Genomic DNA, 23,048 nt, shown 5'->3' with positions numbered 1-23,048 from the left:
GAGTAAAGTTTCTATTGGAGAAGACAGACAATAAGCAAGCAAACAAATACAGTTTACAAAAATTAAATAATGTTGCTATACAGAACCACAAGAGTAACATTTTAGATAGGATGGTTAAGGAAGGCCTTTCAACAAAAATGACTTAAAGCATGAGATAGAAGGGACTGAGAAAAAGCTAGAGTAAGACTATTTCAAGCAGTGGGAAATTCAAAGTCTCCATAACAAAAAAGACTTTAGCGAACTCTAGGAATTAAGAGAAGACAGACAGAGTGGAAGCATAGTCAGGAGCAAAGGGAGACAATGGCATAAAATGAGATTAGATACAGATATAGGGGCCAGTTGGTGAGGGCCTATAAAACAAGGTGAAGTGTCAGGATTTTACTTGAAGAGGAATGAAAAGCCTCCAAACTGTTTTAAGCAAGAGGATACACAGACACACAAGTGTATACACACATACCCATGCTTATGTATTTCCTTGCTTTAAATGATTTGATGGGGTTTTATATACATGTATATATATACAAATATAGTACTTTCTTGCTTTAAATGTTTGATGGGTTTTCATGTATATGTGTATATGCCCACATACATACATATACACACTGTAGCTATGTGTGATACAGGTTTTTTGAGTGGCTATTGGGAGATAGTTAGGAGACAGTAAATAAAATGATAGAATGGCCTAGAGAGGGAGCAATGGAAATAAAGACAAGTTGATGGGTTTGAGGTGTATATTAGAGGTAGCATTAACAGGACCTGCTGATAGATTAGAGGGTGAGGATAACATAAAATATGATTCCTAAGTTTCTGGCTTTAATCACTGGGTAGGTGGTGACACAATTTATAACATGGGAAAATCTGAGGAAGTACCAGATTTGGGAAGGAAAATCAAGTCTTCTAGCTTGGGGATGTAGTTTGGAGTGTCTTTGTGACATCTAAGTGTTTGTGCTAAATGGCAGATACAAGAGTTGAGACCAGAGGAATGTCTGGACTAGAGACATAAATTTGAAAATCACTGGCATATGTTTGGTGCAACTGGAATAAGAGGAGGTCAGCTAAAGAGAGATGAAGAGCAGATAGAAAATAGAGAAGGTCTCAGGATAGAGCCATAAGGAATTCCAATATTTAGAGGATGGTAGAAGAAGATCCACGGAGGCTAGAGGAAACAGCCAGCAACACAGGAGGAATCTCAGGGAATTGTGTCACTAAAGCTGAAAAGAGTTCTAGTGGAAATGGTTGATTATATTGAATCTTATTGAGAGGTGAAAGAAGAAAAGAGAATAACATTATTCTTTGGATTTAGCAATACAGAAATTCTGGAGACCTTAATGATGGCGATTTCAGTGGATCAGTATGTGGAAGCCAGGTTAAAGTAGGTTGAAAAGTAAATGAGAACTGAGAAAATAGAGACAGCATGTGCAGACAGCTCTCTGAGTTTTGCTGTGGGATAGTGATATAGGAAGATGTGCATCAAGAGAGGGTTTGCCCTTTACAGGAGATGCTAGATCGCATTTGTTAGCAGATAGGAATAATGCAGTAAGCAGAGACAGAGAATGAGGGGAGACAAGGTTAAATAGAGTCAAGTCCTTGAACAGGCAAAAAGGGAGCGATGATTTTCGCTCATTCAACTCAATAGTTCTTGAACGTAACACAGGTGTTTCTGCTATGACATCATGTGCATTTATTTTAAAAAGTTCTTTCATTCTGCAAACACACACACTAAAAATAACAAGTCTTTTGGGAAAAAAATATTGCGGCAGATCATGCAAAACCTGTAACCAGAGCACTAACAAAAACATTTAACTTTTCATTTAGCATTTCTACTAAATAAACTAAATGGTTAAAAAGATATGTTAAATTTCTAATTAAGTGAATAAAATCAAGAATAGCCATACGGTTTGATCTTCTTCAAAGATAAAGGTAGGTGGATAGAAGAAGGTCGCAAGGAGAAAATGCACACAAGCCAGAAAAAAACATGTAAAATCACTCTGAAGACAGATGTGTGGTATAAGTAAGCAAGAAGGAAACCTTAAAGTGAATGGCTGTTGTGTAGGGTACCCTATCCCTGTTCCCTGTTACCAGCACAGTGGAACACAATGCTGGTAAGGTCTGTGTTCAGCTGCTATTCCTTGATAATAAAAAAAAAAATTAACCTGCTCAGAAAAATCTTGTATGAACTAACTTCCACATTATATTGACATTATCCCTTGGTTTACCAATAGTATGTGCAATATTTGCATTTCAGAAACATCCTTTATATCACAGAAACTGTAGCGTACTTCTTGACTTGTTCAGCAGCTGCTATATGCATAGCAATATACTGAGTACTGTGTAGGGTACAAAGATGCAAAAAAGGGAGGTCCTTTAACCACATTTGACTTTGTCAAAATCTTGATTTCCAAAGGCAGAAATAATAAAAGAAAAAGTGTAATGTGTTCCAATAAAAATAATAAACGTGTAGCAACAACACTAACATTTACTGAGCATTTACTCTATATCGGAGTGCTTTATCCCATTTAATATTCGCAAGAACCCTATGAAGTAGGTACCCTTAGTATCCTTGTTTTCCATGAAGTAGAGAAATCAACTAGTGAATGACAGAGCCAGGATTTGAAGCTTAGAGGTTTGAATAGCTAGGTTTTTTAAAATGGGGAAGGACGGCATTCAGTGGGGTACACCAACATCTTTCCCACAACATTTGGGATTTTTAAATCATTCCTTCCACCTGCAATACGTTGAGAACTCATGGCCATCTTTTGCCTTAAAGTTTATGAAGCATTAATCTGGAAGAGCATCTAATGTTGCTAGAGCTACAGGAAAAGTCCCGAAAGAAGTGCTGGACCTGAGAGGGGGTGTGCTAAGAGTTACCCTCTGTTGTCACCATTCCATCTGGCAGGGCTAAGCAAATGTCCCATGGGTTAGGTGAGCAAAACAGAAAGCGATAGGGGCATGCCATCTTGCCTATCTTCCCCCAAAGAGCCACTCTTTGAGTGATGGGGACTCCAATAACAGGAGGCTATGGAGTGGGATGCCTGCAATGAGAGCTGAAGTAGATGAGCCTTAGATGGATAGGCTGGAGCTGTGCAGACTGATGGAACCTAGGTTCCTCTGAAAAACCTAGACATACTCCTACAAAAGCACCTACTTTGGGATAAATGACAAATGGAAAGAACAACCAACAATGCTAAAGAAATGGTGACAACTAACAAAAAGGGGACTTTACCACAACTGTACCTCCACTTATAAGGTGGTGTTCATTGCAGGTGTAACAGTGACAACAAAACAAGGAGCCGACAGCTGATATACTGCGGATAATCGCTTTTCACTCTCCATTCCCTCTTTTCATCTCCCAGGAAGGAAGGGGCTGAGGTTGGGAAGAGAAAGGGGTATGTGCTCACCACCCTTCACCTCCCAACACATGTCAAGGCACTGGAGCCATAAGCCTATTCTATGCCTCGGGGGAAGGTGAAAGGCCAGGCGATGATGGATACTGGAGAGAATTTCAAATAGAATATAAATTTTGGGGAATAACAGGATTGTGTTTAATAACTCTAATGAGACAGTTTTAGTAACACAAAGTGACTAAAGTTTATGAGGGACTTCCCTGGCAGTCCAGTGGTTAAGACTCCACGCTTCCACTGCAGTGAGCATGGGTTTGAGGGAACTAAGATCCCACATGCCATGTGGTATGGCTGACAAAAAAAAAGTTTATGAAATTGATTTAAAATGTCATTAGGGGAGGCTGCTGCCCAACAGAAATGGGACCACAGTAGGAGTTATTGAAAAAATAATAATTTCATGTTTATATCTCATAAGTTGAGACTTCTTTCAAAACAGTTGTGTCCATGAAATGGAAAGGTTGGACTCCATGAGCTCCAAGGTCTTCTGCAGGTCTAACATCTGAGCATTTTTGGGGACTTAGGATTTTAGGAGTTCAAGAAGATTAGTTACTGGAACAGTGTGGCCCTGTGGTGGTTCCCAAAGAGCAATGCCTCCTGCTGCCTGGTTGATGAGTCCTTCATCCCCCTCTCTGGCCTGCTAGGTTGGTAGTTCAGGATATATACTAACCTGGCCTTCTATGATACTGTCTCAAAGCTGGCAGAGGTGAAGAGAAAAAGCAGCAGGAGGTGGTGGTAGATTTGAAAGCGGAAGTCAAAGAAAGAAAGGAGTTGAAAGCAGAATACTGAAAAGAAGGTGGGATTGATGATAACCATGGGGTATTTGTTAGAAGTGACTTGGGGGAAAGGTGGTATTTTCAATTTCCTATCAGTTTTTGTCCTAAGTCCCAAAGTAGAGAAAAATATCAAAATTTTAAAATAGGAAAGGACTATGTAACAACATAAATGGGAAAATAATTTGAAAAAGAATAGATACGTGTCTATGTATAACTGAATCACTGTGCTGTACACCTGAAACTATCACAACATTGTTAATCAGCTATACTCCAATATAAAATAAAAAGTTAAAAATAAAATAGGAAAGGACTTTAGAGATAAACTATTTAAACTTCATTTTAAAGATTGAGAAACCTGAACACCAGAGCATGGTTTGTGCAAATTTTATATCTGAGCTATTAATCAGTGGCAAATACAGAATTAAATTATGGAATTTTGTTTGTTGGTTGTTTGGTTGCTTGGTTTTGACTAAAAGTTTAGGACTGAAGAAAGGAAGCAAGACTAAGTGCTCTTAACAACCAATAGTCCAATGTGAGGAGAAAGATAATGATGAAATGAATAAAGAAATGAATAAAAACATACCAGGTAGTAACAAGGCAGAGAATTAAATCAGAGTGATGTGATTGAGTGAATGGGTGGTTAATTTAGATATTTAGGTCAATCACATACTGAAATAATAACAGTGCAGTAGAATCTCTCTTAACAACCTCAAGTTCACTGACTCACTAGATTAAATGGCATTCACCATCCACTCTGTAAAACAGATTGACAAATGCATACCATATGCTAAATGACCACCACTGGTAAGCTTCTCTGTAGTAGAAATACCAGGAGACAGTAGTGGTATCACAAAATCAAGGTTGAAGGAAATTTCCAGATGGAGAGTGATTAGCACTGTTGAAAGCATCAGAGTTGTAAAGTAGGAGAAGAACCAAGAACAGCACAATGAATTTGGTAATTAGAAAAACCTTGATGTAGCCGCCACCATCCAGCATCTGTCTCAGCCATGCAAGCTCCAAATCTCAGTGGTCAACTCGCTAAAGCGGATCAGCCTCTGAGACATTATTCAAATTCACAAGATAACTCAAAATGCTAATTCATTCATTTTTCATGGTGAATATTCCAGACCAGTCATCTCCATGTGGCTTTTGCTTCCTGGTGGATATAAGTAATTTAGTATATTAACATACATGTCCTGGGAATTCCCTGGCGGTCCAGGGGTTAGGACTCCAAGCGTTCACTGCTGAGGACGTGGGTTCAGTCCTTGGTTGGGGAACTAAAATCCTGCAAGCTGCTCAGTGTGGCCAAACACAAAAACAAGAACCAATTAAAATTTTAAAAAATAAAGTGCATGTCAGAAAGCTACTTATTGTCCCCGTGTTACTCCATTCTTACCTTATCAAAGCATGCATCACAGTATACAAGGATTGCATCTTATCTTACTCCTCATCACATACTATATGTGTTTGATTGGCTGCTCTTTACCTAGTGCTTAGCATGATGCCGAGCATGTTTAGATTCTCCATAAATATGTATTAGAGATATAAATGAGCAGTTAACTCATTGATTATTTCTATCGTGATGTTGCAACCTGATAAATCATCCTCTCCTTTCTTAGGGATAATTGCTTAAAAAATTATCTCATGAAGAATACTAAAGACACACTTGACAACTCTTTATCTCCAATGGTTTATCTTTCATGGGAATCACCAATCTTGCATCTCTTGGCATCTCTTTGACATACTCTTCAATGAATTCCTATGGTAATTAGCATCATAGACTATTTTGTTTTATGACGGATGTCCTGCTAGCCCTATCGAGATATGTAAACGATGTGTAAGATAAGGTCTTCTAATCTTCTTTCTATATTCTCACCACAGGGTATTTAACTCTAAATTTAATTAACTGGAAATACAGTATTATAAAGTCAATAAATGAAGAAGGAGATGAGATTCCTTGTGCTGCCTAATTCTGATCAAGTCACAGGTCACATAGCTGAAGAAAGGGAGTCTTCCTCTGACCCACCTTTATAGTCTGTTACTCTGGACCTTGCAGAAACCACAATTTGACTCTCTGGCACATCCATGGCTATGAACTTTGCTGCATGGATTATTTTGAAACATGTTACTCAGAATGTGTGACCAAAATGAAAGGAAAATGGAAAAATGCCACAGTGAGTCACTCTCTTTTCCTCTGGATGCCATCATTTACCTCTTATTTCTAGAACATTTTTTTTCCTGTTTAAAGAATCGTTTCTGAATTTGCTTCAGTTTGCAGGCACCACTCCCACCCCATGCTATATTTCTTCCATCTTCCATCTCCGCTAATTATAAAATATAGGCTTGCTGGATTATAACTATTTGTAGTCATATATCATCAACAAATCAAAAGTGAATAGCCTTTTTTCACTGGATGTAATGGAATGCACACTAGACTCAGAAATAGAAGACCCAGTTTGAATTCCAACCAGACTCAGTTTTATTCAGTACCTTGTACTCTTGCCCCAACTGATGAAATAAACTACTATACCAAAAAAAAAAAAAAAAAATCCATGGGATAAATGTAGAAGAAATGACATGATTAGAAAAGCATTGTTTGCATCCCCTAATAAAAAATGGATTTAGCCAAAAGTCATTAAAAGATAAAATGATGAAAGATTAATGGGATCAATTTGAATAGAGCATCAGGCTGTTTTTCCCTGAAACACTGATCAGTTTAGCACTGCTGAGAGCAGGGTAGTCAGACCGTGTGTGCCCCCTGGTGAGGACCACCAGATACAATACGGGATGCCTTGTAAAACTTCATTTCCAAATAAACAATAATTTTTAGTATAAGTATGACCCATGCAATATTTGGCATATACTGATTCTAAAAAAATTTATTTGTTATTTATTTAGAATTCAAATTTAATGAGGTATCTTGTACATGTATGTGTTAAATCTGATAATCCTACTTGATATAATGCAAAGTTTTTAATATATATATTATATAGTTGAACATAGTTACATACATAATTTATATATATGGTTTACTGTAGTATAATATAGTATATAGTATATATTTCATATAGTTTAATAAATTGAATTGCATTAATTAAGCCTTTAGAACTGACTTCTAATCTGCAGGAAACACAGGATACAGAAGAACAAATTAAATGGAACAATGAATAAATAGACATCTAGAAGGTGAAATTTTGACCTGATTTTTAAACATGTCAATGAAATGAAAAAAAAGAAAAAGATGGGGGAGAGGGGTTGGGAAGCGGGGAGAATGGTAGAATGCTCTAGACCAAAGATGCTCAAAGGAGGATGATTTTGCCCCCAGGGGGTATTTGGCAATATTTAGAGACATTTTTGTTTTTTCTCTAATGTAGTGGGGGGAGAGGAAATGATGCTAATAGCTGCTAGTAGGTAGAGGCCAGGGATGCTGCTAAACATCTTATAACACACTCAGTGATGACCTCCGCCCTGACTCCCCTCTCAGCTTCCACACATGCAACAAAGAATTATTAGGCCCAAAATGTTAACAGTGCTGCTGTTCAGAAACCCTGATCTAGTCTGAAGAAGACTTTAAAGACTTGCCAACCACATGTAATGCATGATGATCATTTGAATCTTGAAAGCATACTATAGTACGGAGCATTTCTATGATAGAAGGCAAGATAGCTATTTAAGAATAATGATGTTGAAACATTTTTGTTAATATGGGAAAGGTTCACAATGCATTGTTAAGAGGAAAGACAGACTGAATATAAAGAAGTTTGCATAACATAACCTCATGTTGCTAAAAAGGAGAAAGGGCTACAAAAATTATAACATCCCATTTTTGCCATAAACATAAGTGTATGTGTGTAAACAGATACAAACATGAATGCATAGAAAAATAATCAGAAAACCAGTCATCACATTTTTATAATGTTAATATTTCTAAGTTGGAGATCATAAGTGATTTGTATCTTATTTTTCCTTTCCTGCTTTTTCTATAATGAACATATATTACTTTTTTAATCAGAGGGAAATAGACTTATTTTAGAAAAAAAAACCTAGTCAAAGTTGAATATCCTATGGCCATTCCCTTATACATGATAGAGATAAAATGGCTTCTCAAACATCTCCCATGGGTACCATCTTGATGGGGAGATGGTGCTGAGCCAGAAACTCAACTTATTGGAGTGGAAAGCTACTGCTCTTTCATTCTCTATCCAGAATAAGCTGAGAATGAACCAAAGGGGGCACGAGGAATGGATCTGAAAGTGTCTTCTGTCCTTTCTAAACAGGGGAGATGGATCTCTCTAAACGGGAGAGCTAGGCTGAGATGTATGTTGGTGAGACGTAAGGAAACTGACTGTTGGCTGAAACTGGACAAGAGAAGCCCCGGCTCCTATAATCCTCTGCTTGCCCTGATCTTATTTGAACACATTTCAGGAAATTGGCTGCTCTCTAATTCTGAAAAAACAAAATTTAAGATCTTCTCTTTGTAACTTATCCAGTATCTTTATGGTTTACTTGACTAAAACTCAATGCAGTATTAGTTTGTGAAACCTCCAAAATCCCCAACAGCGAGTAAGCAAATGAAAGCATCTCTCTCATCTACTACGAGTTCCTAACAATGCCCTTGAGATAAGCTCTAGGGTTCTCTCATCCTTACCTTCTTAGTACCCTGGAGGAATTTTAAAACAGGTGGTGCCAGGAGACTTGAGGTAGAGGGGTTTGCTCCTCTTGGGGAAAATAAATATCCAAAGCTCCTGCAATCTGGAATTTAACAGACTGTATTTTTTTTCCCCTGGGCCACTTCCCACACCAAAGGAACCAATGCCCCCAGCCTCAAGGAATATAGCAATAATTTGAGGTTCTCTCCGATAATAGGAGGGCTGAGTTCTTCTTGCTTCGTGGGTTTTATCTTTCCTTTTAAATGCCTCTTGAATACATGGTGTTTTCACCTGCTTCCTCTGAATAGTCAGCCCTTCAATGTCTTTTAAAGATCACTATCTGGAAAGTGATTCCTTCTCCCTCTTATTGCTAAGGGCAGGCGCAGTGAGTGGTTGTTGTCAGAACTAAATGAAAATGGAATGCTATGTGCATTTTCCAAAATATTATTATTTTCCCTCTATGGCTTGCAGCATTTGTTTGTTTGTATTGATTCTCATGTTCATTAATATGACATTTTTTCATGTTCATCTTGCTGTGGTAATGGATTCAAGGACATGAAATTTAGCTGAGACGTTATAATGATCTCCAAATATTTTCAATATTATCAGGTTGGAAAGGAAATGGAAGGTGGGATAATGTGGGGATATGGCAAGTTGCAAGGAGAGAGATATTGAGTCAACAGCAAGTAACATTTTCTAAGAACTAAGGCCATTCAAAAATAGAATTGATGATCATATATCTACATGGATCTAAGTAATGAGATAGCATGCACTATTAGAAACGAGAAGAGTGAGATAGATTTACAGTACTCTTATGGAAAGTATTCAAGATATACTATTAAGAGAAAAAAGCTAGTTGTAAATTGATATGTGCAATCTAATTCCATTTGTGTAAAATTGAAATGATACAGAAATATGCATAATTGTACATAGAAATTTTCTAGACAGAAATAAACAAATTAAAACAAACAAACATAAATCATGTTTTCCTCTGGATCAGAGAATGCAAAGTACAGAAAGAGAAAACTCACTTTTCCAGTTATACCCTTCTGTACAGATGGCTTTTTTTTTTATAATATGATGAGCCTAGTTTTATTTTTTAAGTAAACTTCATTTCTTTAAAAAAAAAAAAAAAGAGGTAATGCTAACTTGTAAGATGATGAATTTCCAATTATTAGAAGTGCTGAAGCAGAGTTTGGGGGATATTTGTGAGAAGTGCTGTGCTTTTAAAATTACCTCCCAACTCTAAGATTCTATGATTCAGTTATATTTAAAGGATGTAAAGCTACTAAGCACATAAAATTTTCCAGCTTGCATCCAATTGGAAGCAAAGACTTGGATAATGAAATGAATAAGATTAACCCTTTGCTTAGGGTTGGTTGTCAGGTCTAAGCAGAAAATGATGTCTCTAGAAGGAAATATTTTTATTTTTTTTTTAACATGGAGGGATATTTTTGGTTCAAGAGCCAGAATCCAAGGAAACAGAAAGTGCTGTAAGGTGTTGGTTTTTTCAGTGATGTGAATTCCGCAGAGGGAAGCTGCCATTTTGTTTCAGTTATCATGACCTTACCATCCTAGTGTTATCACTGATTGATTCTTTGCCATCTTAAGGAGTCCTCGTTTTCCTAAGGGGGTGGTAGGGGAGGAGATGGAATTGCAGGAACGACAAGCTCTAGTCAATCTTTTCTCTTCTATAGCCTAGCTTTTTTTTTTTCGTTCCCCTTAATATAGGTAGGATTGATTTTTCCAGTTACATAAGCTTTGAATTTTGTCTTGTTCAGTAATACATCATGAATCTCAGTTAAACAGAAGTGGTTAAGGACTAGCCCATCACCACATCTCAAAGGAAAAGGAGCACATATTTTGCTCTGCATTTTCTCTATATTTTGAAAATATTTTATATTTTTCTGCTTTTCAAAATCTGCCCTCATTCAGCTACTTGCATCCCACTATAGTAATAGTCAGAACTGGTTGTCTTTATTTAAAATTTTAATATTTTGTTCATCTTGGATTTTTACATTCATTTTTTAAAATACTGCATAAAATCTGATTTATTTTGATTACTGAGGGTTGTTTTTTTTTTTTTGGTGCTCCCTTAAATTCTGCACCCAAGGTGAGTGACTCACTTGCCACACTCTATTTTTAGCATTCTTCAGAAAGTTTTTCTTTTTATCAACTACAATCTTTCTTTAAAATTGAAGTGCATTTCCTCTAAATCTGGCCCTTGGGTGCTCAAATTTCTATAAAATGTCTGTTTAGAGACTTTAAGTTAGCTGTATGTTACAGTGTCAACATTTTCTTCTCCAAGGTAAATACCCACTACTTTCACCTTTTCTTCTCAATCCTCTCTGCAGCCTCATTAGAAAATTCCTTTTTGGAAAAGAATTAAACAATTTTGTTTTTGTGTTTAGAAGTGAATAATTAAGAAGAAAATCTTGATTAGATAGAGAGCATAAAAAGAAAATTAATATAAGATAATTCACTACCCAGAAAAAAATATTTTTAGCATTTTGGTATATTCACTTCCAGGCTTTCTTTTAAAGGCATGTGTGCTATTGAATGTCTTTCCTTCCTTTATTAATTCCTTTTTCTTTTTCTTTTCTTTATTTTTATGAAATTATGATCTGTTTATCTATCTAGGTATCTATTGTATTTTTCCATATCAGCCCTTTTTAGACATATAATGGCTGCATAATTGCCAGCAGATAGATGTGTTATAATTTATTTAATCATTCCTGTGTCAATTTACATTATTTTTGGTATTCCTTATTATAAATAATATAATAAAAACTTCTTGTATATACATCTTGATACATATCTCTGATTATTTCCTTAAAATAAATAATTGGAAGTGGAAATATCAAGCCAAGGAAAATGGACATGCATTGTCACTAACATGCTCATATTTCATATAGTTATTTATACACTTCCAAATTTTTCCAGTTTTCACGTTTTTCGGCTTTTCCAATTTAAAAAAAAATTTGTTTATTTGATTTATTTATTTTTAAATTTTATTTATCAGCTGCATCGGGTCTTCATTGCTGCACGCGAGCTTTCTGAAGTTGCAGAGAACGGAGGCTCCCCTTCATTGCAGTGCACTTCTCTTGTGGAGCATGGGCTCTAGGCGCGTGGGCTTCAGTAATTGCAGGGCATGGGCTCAGTACTTGTGGCTTGCGGGCTCTAGAGAGCAGTCACAGAAGTTGTGGTGCACGGGCTTAGTTGCTCCAAGGCATGTGGGATATTCCCGAACGAGGGCTCGAACCCGTGTCCCCCTGCACTGACAGGCGGATTCTTAACCACTGCGCCACCAGGGAAGTCCTCAACTTTCTCCTAATGTAACCTCATTCCCAGAGTGAGGAAAATGCATTAATTATTTTTAATAAAAGCAAAACAAAAAAAGTATCTTCTTCCTTATCTGCTGTGTAGTCATGATGCTTCTCAGGCAGTTGTGGTGCAGGACAAATTACACTGGCTTTAAAATTAAAAGAGTAGATCAAAGACTTAATAATTTTGGACAAATCATCTAATCCTAGGTATCTTTAGGTTCCCCATCTCCAAAATGGAGATAATTCTTACCTAACATTTGGGATTGTTATGCTGTTAAATAATATAGGTAAAAATTCTTTATAAACTAAAAATTGCCATAAGGGACTATTATTATTGTTGTTATTACTATTATTAAACTGTTTTAATTAATGAGAACTTTCTGATCCCCAGTGACTCCCCAGTAGGGAATAGAGGGAGAGGTGTGCAAACCGGTTTCCCCAAAGTTACCTGTTTATAATCCTGAAGGAATCAGAGAAGACAGTTCAGAGTCTAGCAGTGAGTCAAAGTACCTCTGGAAATCCAAATCTAAGCACAAGGTAGAAAACACACAGAAACACACACCATCTGTGAGACCCAGTTACAGCATGACACTGAGCAATTGAACTACACTATAGGCAGCTTGTATTGATAGGTTGTATTTAGTCCTGAGACTTTCTGGGCAAGAGGAGGCTTGAGGTAAGTATTAAAAAACATAGAGGCATGTGGCTTGTTAAAAAAAACAATGTGTATGTGTGTGGGGGGCGGGGGCAGTCGGACTGGAAGCTGTTGAATGACTTGTGAAAAGGGTTCACGAAAGATGCAAGCAAGTGGAACAGGGAGAAAGCAAAGTTTATGTCTTGCTGGAGCAGAGAGCATTGTCTCCTTTGGCAATTTAGCAGGGAAGATGTTTGAGAAGATGATAAAAATGTGCCTTAAACAAAAGTGGAAGAGTTGTGGACAAAGTTGGAAAATTTGTTTCAGGTAAAAAAATATGTCTGAAACTGTAATCATGAGAAAATTCTTTCCAAATTTATAACTATGCATTTCCTATTTCTTTAGCTTCACTTTTCCCCTAACACCATGTTCTAACACAGCAGGAAACTTCTTGCACACTTGACCTGGCCTTCCTTCCTTCTATCTTATCCCGTCCCTATTCATTCTTTTGTATAAATCTCCATACATGAAATTGTTTCCAGATTGTGTTTTTCTATCCTTTACCTATAGGTGAACAGCAGTCCTCGTTAACCAGGTGTCCACCAGGAGCAGATCCTTATTTTTTCCTTCTCCTAGAGTTGTCTTGCTCAGACCATTGGGCACTGATGTATTCTGGCTGCTTGGCCTAAGTCTCCAGATGTGGGGCCTGGAATTTATCAATGAAGGCAGAGAACCACACAGTGGTGAGTGAATTTATTTTCCAAGGTTTTTCCAGCTTTCACGAACACAAGCTCACCCTCTTTGCGGTATTTCTTACCTTGTACCTTTTAACCTTGGCTGGCAACATCATCATTGTGACAATTATCAGCATTGATCATCACCTTCACACACCCATGTACTTCTTTCTTGCTATGCTGTCCACTTCAGAGACCTTGTACACATTGGTCATTGTACCTCGGATGCTCTCCAGCCTCGCAGGCCTGAGCCGACCCATCTCCTTGGCAGCTTGTGCCACCCAGATGTTCCTCTTCATCACTTTGGCCATCAACAACTGCTTCCTGCTCACAGTGATGGGGTACGACCGCTATGTGGCCATCTGCAACCCCTTGAGGTACACGGTCACCATGAACAAGAGGGTGTGTGCCCGGCTGGTGTGGGGGGCCTGCAGCATAGGGCTGCTTGTGGCCACAATTCAGATTTCCTCTGTGTTCAGCCTGCCCTTTTGTGACAGAGAGGTGGCCCATTATTTTTGTGACATCCGCCCAGTTATGAAACTCTCCTGTGCTGACACCACCACACATGACATCATTAATTTCCTTGTCAGCTCACTTGTTATCGTGGTGCCCATGGGCCTGGTCTTCATCTCCTATGTCCTCATCATCTCCACCATCCTCAAGATCGCCTCTGCCGAGGGCCGGAAGAAGGCCTTTGCCACGTGCGCCTCCCACCTCACTGTGGTCATTGTTCACTATGGCTGTGCCTCCTTTGCCTACCTCAAGCCCACGTCCAAGAACATGACGGATCAGGACCAATTGATTTCGGTGACTTACACCGTTTTCACTCCTCTCCTTAATCCTGTGGTGTACACTCTAAGGAACAAAGAGGTCAAGGATGCTCTTCACCGTGCTATTGGCAAAAAAACCCTTGCCTAGGATTTTTGGTGATTTGTATATAGCCTATCATACTCTGGGTAGTTTGCAATCACAAAAAAATATTTGATCCTATCATTCTTCCTCTACCCAGAAAGAGTTGCACAATTTGATGGTGAGCCTGCATTAAAGAATTAAGAATTTCCCTGACTTGAGTTTTGTTTTGACCGTCATTCTCCTATACCGTCTATTCATCTGAGAGGTTATTACTAGGGACATGGTGAGATGCTTGGCACAAGGTGTAAAGCTAGTAGGGGAAAAAAAATAGGCAAGGGGGTGGCTGATTGCTTCCACTTTGTTACTGGCAGAAAAGTGGGCTGTGTAATGCCTGTTCGAAGTGATGGGTTGAAAGATCAACCTAAATGTCAGGTAGATATTGAGCTCTAAAACTTCAGAGACAGTATCATTGGTGGATAGGATGTGTTGAAAGCACAGTCAAAACCACCTTTCCTATTTATCGTCACTTTCTCCTTTGGGCAATGACAAGAGTAACAGACTAACATTCCAGAAGAGATATTATCAGCCTCAAACATTCTCACCTGCCTTGGAGAGCCATGAATTTTTTTTTCCAATTTTGTTGAAGCTCACATTAGGACTGTTTCCTTGGTGAGTTTTGTATATTTACATGTTAGTGAGTAACTTGTCACATCCAGCAATTGAATTTCATTGCAGTTATACATGCTTTCTCTGGCAGTAATGCTTATGCTATCATCTATTCACAAGTGTAGAGCTATCTGAAGATCTGTTTTGAAATTAAATTTATTAAGGGAATTCCCTGGCGGTCCAGTGGTTAGGAGTCTGTGATTCCTCTGCCAGGTGGCCAGATTCGATCCCTGGACAGGAAACCAAGGTCCCACATGCTGCGTGGCACAGCCAAAGAAAAGAAAAAAGAATTAAATTTATCAACACCACCTCCCAACCAACTCTGGCTGTCTCATATCTGGAAATTAGCCTATGATTTTCATTCATCTCTGTGTGGAGCCTGGGATGATACTTGCGTCTTGCCTTTGCCCTCTTCATTTCTATTTACATTGATGAACTCATTTTCTGTGAACCGTTGGGTACCTCGTTCAAACTCAGTTTAAACCCTTGTCTAAACAAGAGTCTGGGAGTCTACCAATTTTTATTGTTATTGCCTTCTGAGGGGGAAAATTGTATTGATTTGCGAGAAAAGTTTAAGACTTTGGGATGATTTGGCCTGGCGTTCAAAAGAGACAGAACTTGCCAAATGTCTTCCAGTCCATAAAGGGTTGATGTTAAAAGAAAAAAAATTAACCCATGTCTCCCACCCACCATCCTTCTGCTTGAGGACAGTCCAAGTGTCCCCACTGAAGAGGCATTGAAAGTGCTGTCAAACAAAGGACTTGGGAATCCCTAATGGCACCAGGACCAAGAAGGGAAATCATCGTGTTTATGGAGTGTTACCCAAAGCAATAAAAGCTTTGCCTCCTCAGAGCAGCTACCTCCAAGAGAGTGAATGTGGAGAAGAGCCCCCAAGGTAGTTCATCTTTGCCTTTATCCAGGTTGCCTGAGAACACCTCTGAATCCCTTCTGGGTTAGGTTCAAAGGGAACACTCACAACCTTGCTTCTGAGAAAGCCCCACATGAGATTCTCTCTTCGGAGGTCCTGCTCACGGTAGAAGCCCATCCCGGAAAGCCCTTCCCAGCGGTCACATCATTTTTATAGATTGATGAACTTTTTGCACACAGAACCCCATGGGGCCTCCCACAACTATACAGGGCTCTAGAAGGTTGACACCCGTACTGAAAGCAGTGTGTTCCCCTGAGTTCCTGTAGTTTGATGCTGCAGAAAAGTATGTGTAATTCATCCCAGGTACTGTTTGCAACAACAAAGAATGTATATAAAAGGTCTACCTAGTCCTTGTGTCTTCAGTGTAGTTTACACCATCTTCAGAGAGCCAGAAAAATGGAAATCAACGTATTTAATTTCAAAGAGAATGTGCGAGTGATTATTATGAAACACAAATCATGTCGGAAGGCAGTGGGGCTTAAGCCCACAACTTGGGCTTCACCACCACGTAGCCTCTATCTTTATAAATCAGGGCCTGCCAATTCAATATGCTGCCAGGGTAACAGGAGAAGCATATATCCTTTAAGGAGACCACACGATCCAACAAGAACACATCCCAAATCTCTCCAACAAAGGATTGTTTTTCATCAAAACCTCCCCCAAAAGAATCCTGCTCCTGTCCCAGGATGATGCTCGCCTCCGCTCCCAAAGAGTACCCTTTCCTCAAACCCTTCCTCCCCACTGGCTTCCCGTTCACCCAGAGCTCAGCAATCCCAGAGGCAGACTCCCAGCTGGCACAGAGATGGATTGGGGCATAAGGAGATGGGGGGACCTTGAAAGTGACGGCAGTGTTCCCAATATACAGCACGTAGTCTCCTACTTTGTTAACAAAGAGAAGTAGCTCGTTGTCTATAGACCTAGTGTTGTAGGAGAAGAGGCTGTGAGGGCGGGTGAGGTCTGTGAAGGCTTTCAGGCACAGAGTGAAACTCTTCAGTGGCTTCTTCACCCTGGGGATCAGGGACACATGGGCTGTGTTTGATTCTTCAGGGAAAATAAACACCTTCCCTCTCAAGTCTGCAGAGAAAAGAAAAAAATGTGACAAAAATCCCATCAATTCTCTGCTTTGATTTGCTCTCACTGAAGATCCTCATAGAGTACATAACATAGCGTTTACAAGGTGCCTGTAAGTGCATTATCTCAGTGACTGTATAAGCAAACAGCGTTAAAAGACCGGGTTTGCTACAGTTGTGCTGATAGAAAGAGGAATTAAAGATGTCCTATATCAACCCCCATTGCATGCTCTCTGTAGATTTCATCTGGGTAGAACAGCAAACACCAGTCATAGAAAATGAAACACGGCTGAATCCTGGACCATAAGGGTTAAAGTATGTAGCACCCCATGTTCTCCCACTGCTGATCATATTTTGAGATGTCTCCCATGGGACATTTGTAAGTGAGGATAGATATTGCTATGATGGCCCTTCTGGAACCATAGCTTGGCTCTGCTGGGCCAACGCTCATCGTTTGCAAAGTCCAAAGCATAGAAAAGCGTGCAAACCACACGGTCCTTATGGTGCCCTTGCCTTCCTCGCCACTCCCCTTTTGCAGCTCTGTGTGCCAGTTCAGGACCAGTTTCCCACTGCTTGTTTCCCGATGGGTGCAACCCAGGATCATGGAATTACGTATCATTTACTTCTTTCCTCTTGAGACCCGTCAGAGGAGTGGGCTTAATTATTATAAAACCAGCTGCTTTATTCTTGCTTAGGAAAGCAAATTTAACAACTCTTATGCTCTTGAAATAATTTAAAGAATAATGACTAACTGAATCAAGGGAGACATAGCCAAGAAGCATTATGAAGTCCTGAGTTGAGTTACTTTTGCTTTCTAGTAGGAAATGGAAAAATAGCATGAATTCTTATTTCTTTAGATATAGGGATTTCTTAAGAAATGCTCACCTTGGACAAAGAATAGGAACAGAACATTTAGAGAGAGGGAGCTAGCAGGAGATTACAGCGGTGGGGGAAGGAACTTTAGCCACTGCAACAGGAGTTGGGAGGATGGGAAAGTAAACCATGAATTTATACTCGGTCATCTAAATATCACCCTGGGTGAGATTTGTGACCTTGTCAGTATACAAATCTGGAGCAAAACAGCATGGCTAGCCAGAGAGTGGTGTTTTGAATAACTTATAACCGATAGTGGTAGAGAAGTGGGTGTCTCAAACTTGAGAAGATGGAGTTGTGCTTAGTGGGTATAATAGAAAGGGAGGAAAAAAGGGTGCCAGAACATTAAAGCTTTTTTACTGCTAATAAAAACTAACGTTTTTTGTAGCACTTATGCATTACAAAGTAAATTTTTCCCTTTAGCGTATTTCACTCAATCTTCATAAACAGCTCTTTGCAAGTTTGATGTCATTCTTATACCCATTTCATAGATGAAGAAACTGAGGATCAGAGTTCAGCAACTTCACAAAGGCAATTCAATTAGTTTGGGAGAATCTGGTTCTCTATTTAAAGTTCAAGATTCTTCTAAAATTTCATATTTTCTCTCATGTGACCCAAACTAATTTATTGAAAAGAATCAGAGAATAAACACCCAGCCCCTACAATAACATCCTTTTCTAATAAAAGTTGCACATCCCTTCTTGTTCTCTCAGGTCAGAGGTAATGGTGTTCCCATATAGTAAGCAAAGCCAGCTGTCCTTTCTCTGGGGCTTCCTTCTGCCAGCCATATCCTCACTCATCAGCATCTGTGGTGGTTTTAAAACTATGTCTGAAATAATTCTCCTCTCCTTGATTGTAGGTTAACTCGCTGCTAATGAACAGAATACAGCAGAACTGACGTAAGTGACAGGAGATTAGGTTTTGAAAAGACTGTGCTTTTTATTTTCAGCTGCTTCCAAGTTTTATTTCCTTTTTTTAAAATTTTATTTATTTATTTATTATTTTTTTGGGGGTACACCAAGTTCAATCATCTGTTTTTATACACATATCCCCGTATTCCCTCCCTCCCTCGACTCTCCCCCACCCTCCCCGTCCCATTCCTCTAAGGCATCATCCATCCTCGAGTTGAACTCCCTTTGTTATATAGCAACTTCCCACTGGCTACTTTACAGTTGGTAGTATACATATGTCTATGCTACTCTCTCACTTCATCGCAGCTTCCCCTTCACCCCCTGGCCCCCCCAAGTTTTATTTCTTTTAAAAAATTTTTTAAATTTAATTTTTACTTTATATTGGAGTTTAGTTGATTTACAGTGTTGTGCTAGTTTCAGCTGTACAGCTAAGTGATTCAGTTATACATATACATATAGCCATTCTTTTTCAGATTCTTGTCCCGTATAGGTTATGACACAATATTAAATAGATTTCCCTGTGCTATACAGTAGGTCCTTGTTGATTATCTATTTTATATATAGTAGTGTATACACGTTAATCCCAGACTCCTAATTTATCCCTCCCCCCAGTGTTTCCCCTTTAGTAACCATGTTTGTTTTCTATGTCTGTGAATCTGTTTCTGTTTTGTAAATAAATTCATTTGTATCTATTTTTTTTAGGTTCCACATATAAGTGATATCGTATAATATTTGTCTTTCTCTACATGACTTACTTCATTTAGTATGATAATCTCTAGGTCCATCCATGTTGCTGCAAATGGCATTATTTCATTCTTTTTAATGACTGAGTAATATTCCATTGTATATATGCACCACATCTTCTTTATCCATTCATCTGTCAGTGGACATTTAGGTTGCTTCCATGTCTTGTTTGTTGTAAACAGTGCTGCAGTGAACACTGGGGTGCATGTATCTTTTCTAATTACAATTTTCTCTGGACATATGCCCAGGAGTGGGATTGCTGGATCATATGGTGGTTCTATTTTTAGTTCTTTAAGAAAGATTGTGCTTTTGTGCTAGGCACTTTCTCTCTGTTAGGTCACTCACTGTTGGAGAAGCCAGCTGCCATGTCAGAGGCTGCTTGATAGAAAGATCCATGTGACAAGGAACTAAGGGCAGCCTCCAGCCAACAGCCAGTGAGGAACTGAGCCCTAAACCCAGCAGCCTGTAAGAGCTGAATCCTGATGATTACCATGTGAGTGAGCTTGGAAGCAGATCCTCCCCAAGTAGAGCTGTCAGATGAGAGGACAGCTCTGGTTGACTGGTTCATGAGAGACCTTGAGTCAGAATCATCCAGCTGAGATATTCCCTGATTCCTGACTCACAGATAGAATGAGATAATAAATGTTTGTTTTTTTTAAGCTGCTAAATTTTAAGGTGAGTTGTAACACTGCAATAGATAACTTATAGCATCCTTCATTCACATCTTCCTCAACACAGCAGCAGTAGTAACAAACGATGCTGTACTCCAGTTCCCCTGGGACTTGGAGAAAACTTTATCCCAACAAGGCTCAGGACCTACCTCTCTGTGTCATACCCTCTGAGAGAAACGTGAGGAGCAGGACACCCAGAAGAAGCTTCTCCATAAACGGTAAAAATTAACTGATTCAGGATATGATTTACAAACAAATTTGTTTGCTTTTTGGTCTATTGTTTCAGTTGTAGGGTCTTTCCACTCTCTTTTAGCCATTCTATTTCCTGCTGAGCTGTCCTGTTCATATCTCCCCACAAGGAAGAGAGGCTCTATGTCCTCCTAAAGGGACATTTAATTACCTAATGTATGTAAGGAAATTGTGGCAGTCTATTGTTTGTTATATAAAATAGCCATATTTGTGTGGCTGTTAGAGGAACCATTTTCCCCCTGTGTTTAGAGGCTGGGGTTTCACCAGTAGACTAAGGACATTTACTGATTCACATGGTTGTGAACTTCAAAACAGTGGGAGATAAAGACTCTGTACCTCATGGCAGAATGGAGATCTAGCTCTTGCGGTCTTGATGATGAGCTTGCAAGGTTGTCTATCAAGGAGCTCCTAGGTGCTGGGTGTTAAGATGATGCCCTTCACCTGGAATCTGGGCATTAGCTAGGAAATAAGGAGCTCAAAAGTGTCTGTGAAGGTGGAGAGACTGACTGCTTGGATATTGGGAACAAGCCAGCTATGTTATGACCTAAATCTGTGATTTACAAAGCTGACTGACTACACATAAACATTTTATCCCTGTGTTTCTCTGTCTCCAATAAAAACTTTTTGTAAGTTACTGTATCAGTTCCTCCTTTTTCACTCATCACACATTGTAAGACTTTAAAATCTGAGAACATACGGGTCATGTATGTTTTCTCCCACAGCTTCATCTCCAGCACCTGTCACTGTGATTCATTTATAGTAAAAGCCCTACTGTTACTTATGGAGTGAACTAACCTGGGTGTTTTCAGGTTGACGAGAAGAACTAAAGGAAGTTGTCTAAGGCTCTCAGTTGCAAACAACAAAAGCCTCTGTATTGGTTGTGGCAGTTTATTTCTATTTAATTAAGCTGTGCAACAAACCACTTCAGAACTCAGTTTTTAAAACAATAAACACTTATTTAGTTCATGAGTCTGTGGTTGATGATTTGGGCTTAGTGAGTCCTTTGGTCTCAGCTGGGTGATTAACAGCAAGTCAGATAGTTGGACAGTAATAATATATGAGTCGGAAATGGTGTGATGGGAATTCAAACATTTTAAAATTCTCGTCTTGTTTGTGTAATTTTAGGTTGGTCTAAATCAATCTTGACTTCTTCTTTCCTTTAATTCTAAAAGTATATTCATAGTAACATATCAAGAATTCCCTAAAGAATTTTTAAAATTATTTTTCATAGTATATGCTTACATAATATAAAATAAATGAGTTATTTTCCATAAAATATTTCTTTAGATAAATATATTACAATTAAAGGTTACATTGTAAGTTTTATTAAAGCCTTTAATAATATTCAGGAAATATCTAAAAAGACAAATTTGACTTATTCACATTTAATGTGCTTCACATTATTGAATTAAATTTATGAAAGCAAGAACATTATTTATGGACAGCTTCAAATTGACATTTTGTCAATCCCACAGTTCATTTGGAGATAAAAATAAATGTATTAAAATGAAGTTTGAAATTTAACTACTTTTTGCTCCATCAGAAATATACAAAAATTTCTTTGATGAGTTTTGTGTTTCTGATATTTAGAGCCTAAATACACACACACAATTTATTTTATTTTTTGTCAGTTATTTTATTTATTTTTTTAAGATCTTTATTGGAATGTAATTGCTTTACACTCTTGTACCAGTTTTTGAGCTACACCAAAGTGAATCAGCTGTATTTACACATATATCCCCATATTCCCTCCCTCCCGCCACACCCTCCCACCCTCCCTGTCCCGGCCCTCCCTCTAAGGCATCACCCATCATCAAGTTGATCTCCCTTTCTCATACAGCAGCTTCCCTCTAGCTGTCTATTTTACAGTTGGTGATGTATCTATGTCTGTGCTACTCTCTCACTTTGTCCCAGCTTCCCCTTCACCCCCCTCCCCAACCCCGTGTCCTCCAGTCCATTCTCTGCAACTGCATCCTTATTCTTGTCCTGTCACTGGGTTCATCACTACCATTTTTTTAGATTCCATATATATGAATTAGCATACGGTATTTGTTTTTCTCTTTCTAGCTTCCTTCCCTCTGTATGACAGACTCTCGGTCTATCCACCTCATTACATATAGCTCCATTTCACTCCTTTTTATGGCTGAGTAATATTCCATTGTATATATGTGCCACATCTTCTTTATCCATTCATCTCACACACACAATTTAAAAATATAAAAATATTAATGCTAGATTCCAAGTACAGTCTCCACTCAGTATCTATGGGGGATCTCTCCATATTAAAATTCATGAATGCTCGATTTCCTTATATAAAATGGTATAGTATTTGCATATAATCGACACATGTCTGCCTATATACTTTAAATCATTTCTAAATTACCTATGATACCTAATGCAATGTAAATTCTATGTAAATAGTTGTTGGTGCATGGCAAATTCAAGGTTTGCTTTTTGAAACTTCTGGAAATTTTTTCTAAATATTTCTGAACTGCTGTCAGTTAAATCCAGGGATGTAGAACCCATAGATATGAAGGGCCAACTGTGTTTGCCTTCCAAGGGCTTAA

The 23,048-nt window shown here is 38.6% G+C and overlaps 2 protein-coding genes across 2 annotated transcripts; one reads left to right on the top strand and one right to left on the bottom strand.

Annotated features, from left to right (window-relative positions):
* Window positions 1-13,502: 13,502 nt before the first annotated feature.
* LOC130836373 (olfactory receptor 10J1-like) lies at window positions 13,503-14,435 on the top strand. The gene has a single exon (XM_057708414.1). The coding sequence runs from the start codon at window positions 13,503-13,505 to the stop codon at window positions 14,433-14,435; it is 933 nt and encodes a 310-aa protein (XP_057564397.1).
* A 1,927-nt stretch (window positions 14,436-16,362) lies between these two features.
* LOC130841278 (mucosal pentraxin-like) lies at window positions 16,363-20,445 on the bottom strand. Its single transcript, XM_057717348.1, has 2 exons — window positions 20,382-20,445; window positions 16,363-17,037 (listed from the first exon to the last, which is right to left on the bottom strand). Exons 1-2 carry the CDS (start codon window positions 20,443-20,445, stop codon window positions 16,442-16,444), a joined length of 660 nt encoding a protein of 219 aa, XP_057573331.1. The 3' UTR covers window positions 16,363-16,441.
* Between the last annotated feature and the right edge of the window lie 2,603 nt (window positions 20,446-23,048).

The sequence above is a fragment of the Hippopotamus amphibius genome, chromosome 1 (genome assembly GCF_030028045.1).
Source record: "Hippopotamus amphibius kiboko isolate mHipAmp2 chromosome 1, mHipAmp2.hap2, whole genome shotgun sequence".
Lineage (NCBI taxonomy): Eukaryota > Metazoa > Chordata > Mammalia > Artiodactyla > Hippopotamidae > Hippopotamus > Hippopotamus amphibius.
Note: the sequence above shows the minus strand (reverse complement) of the source record. Positions and strands in the feature narration are given on the sequence as shown.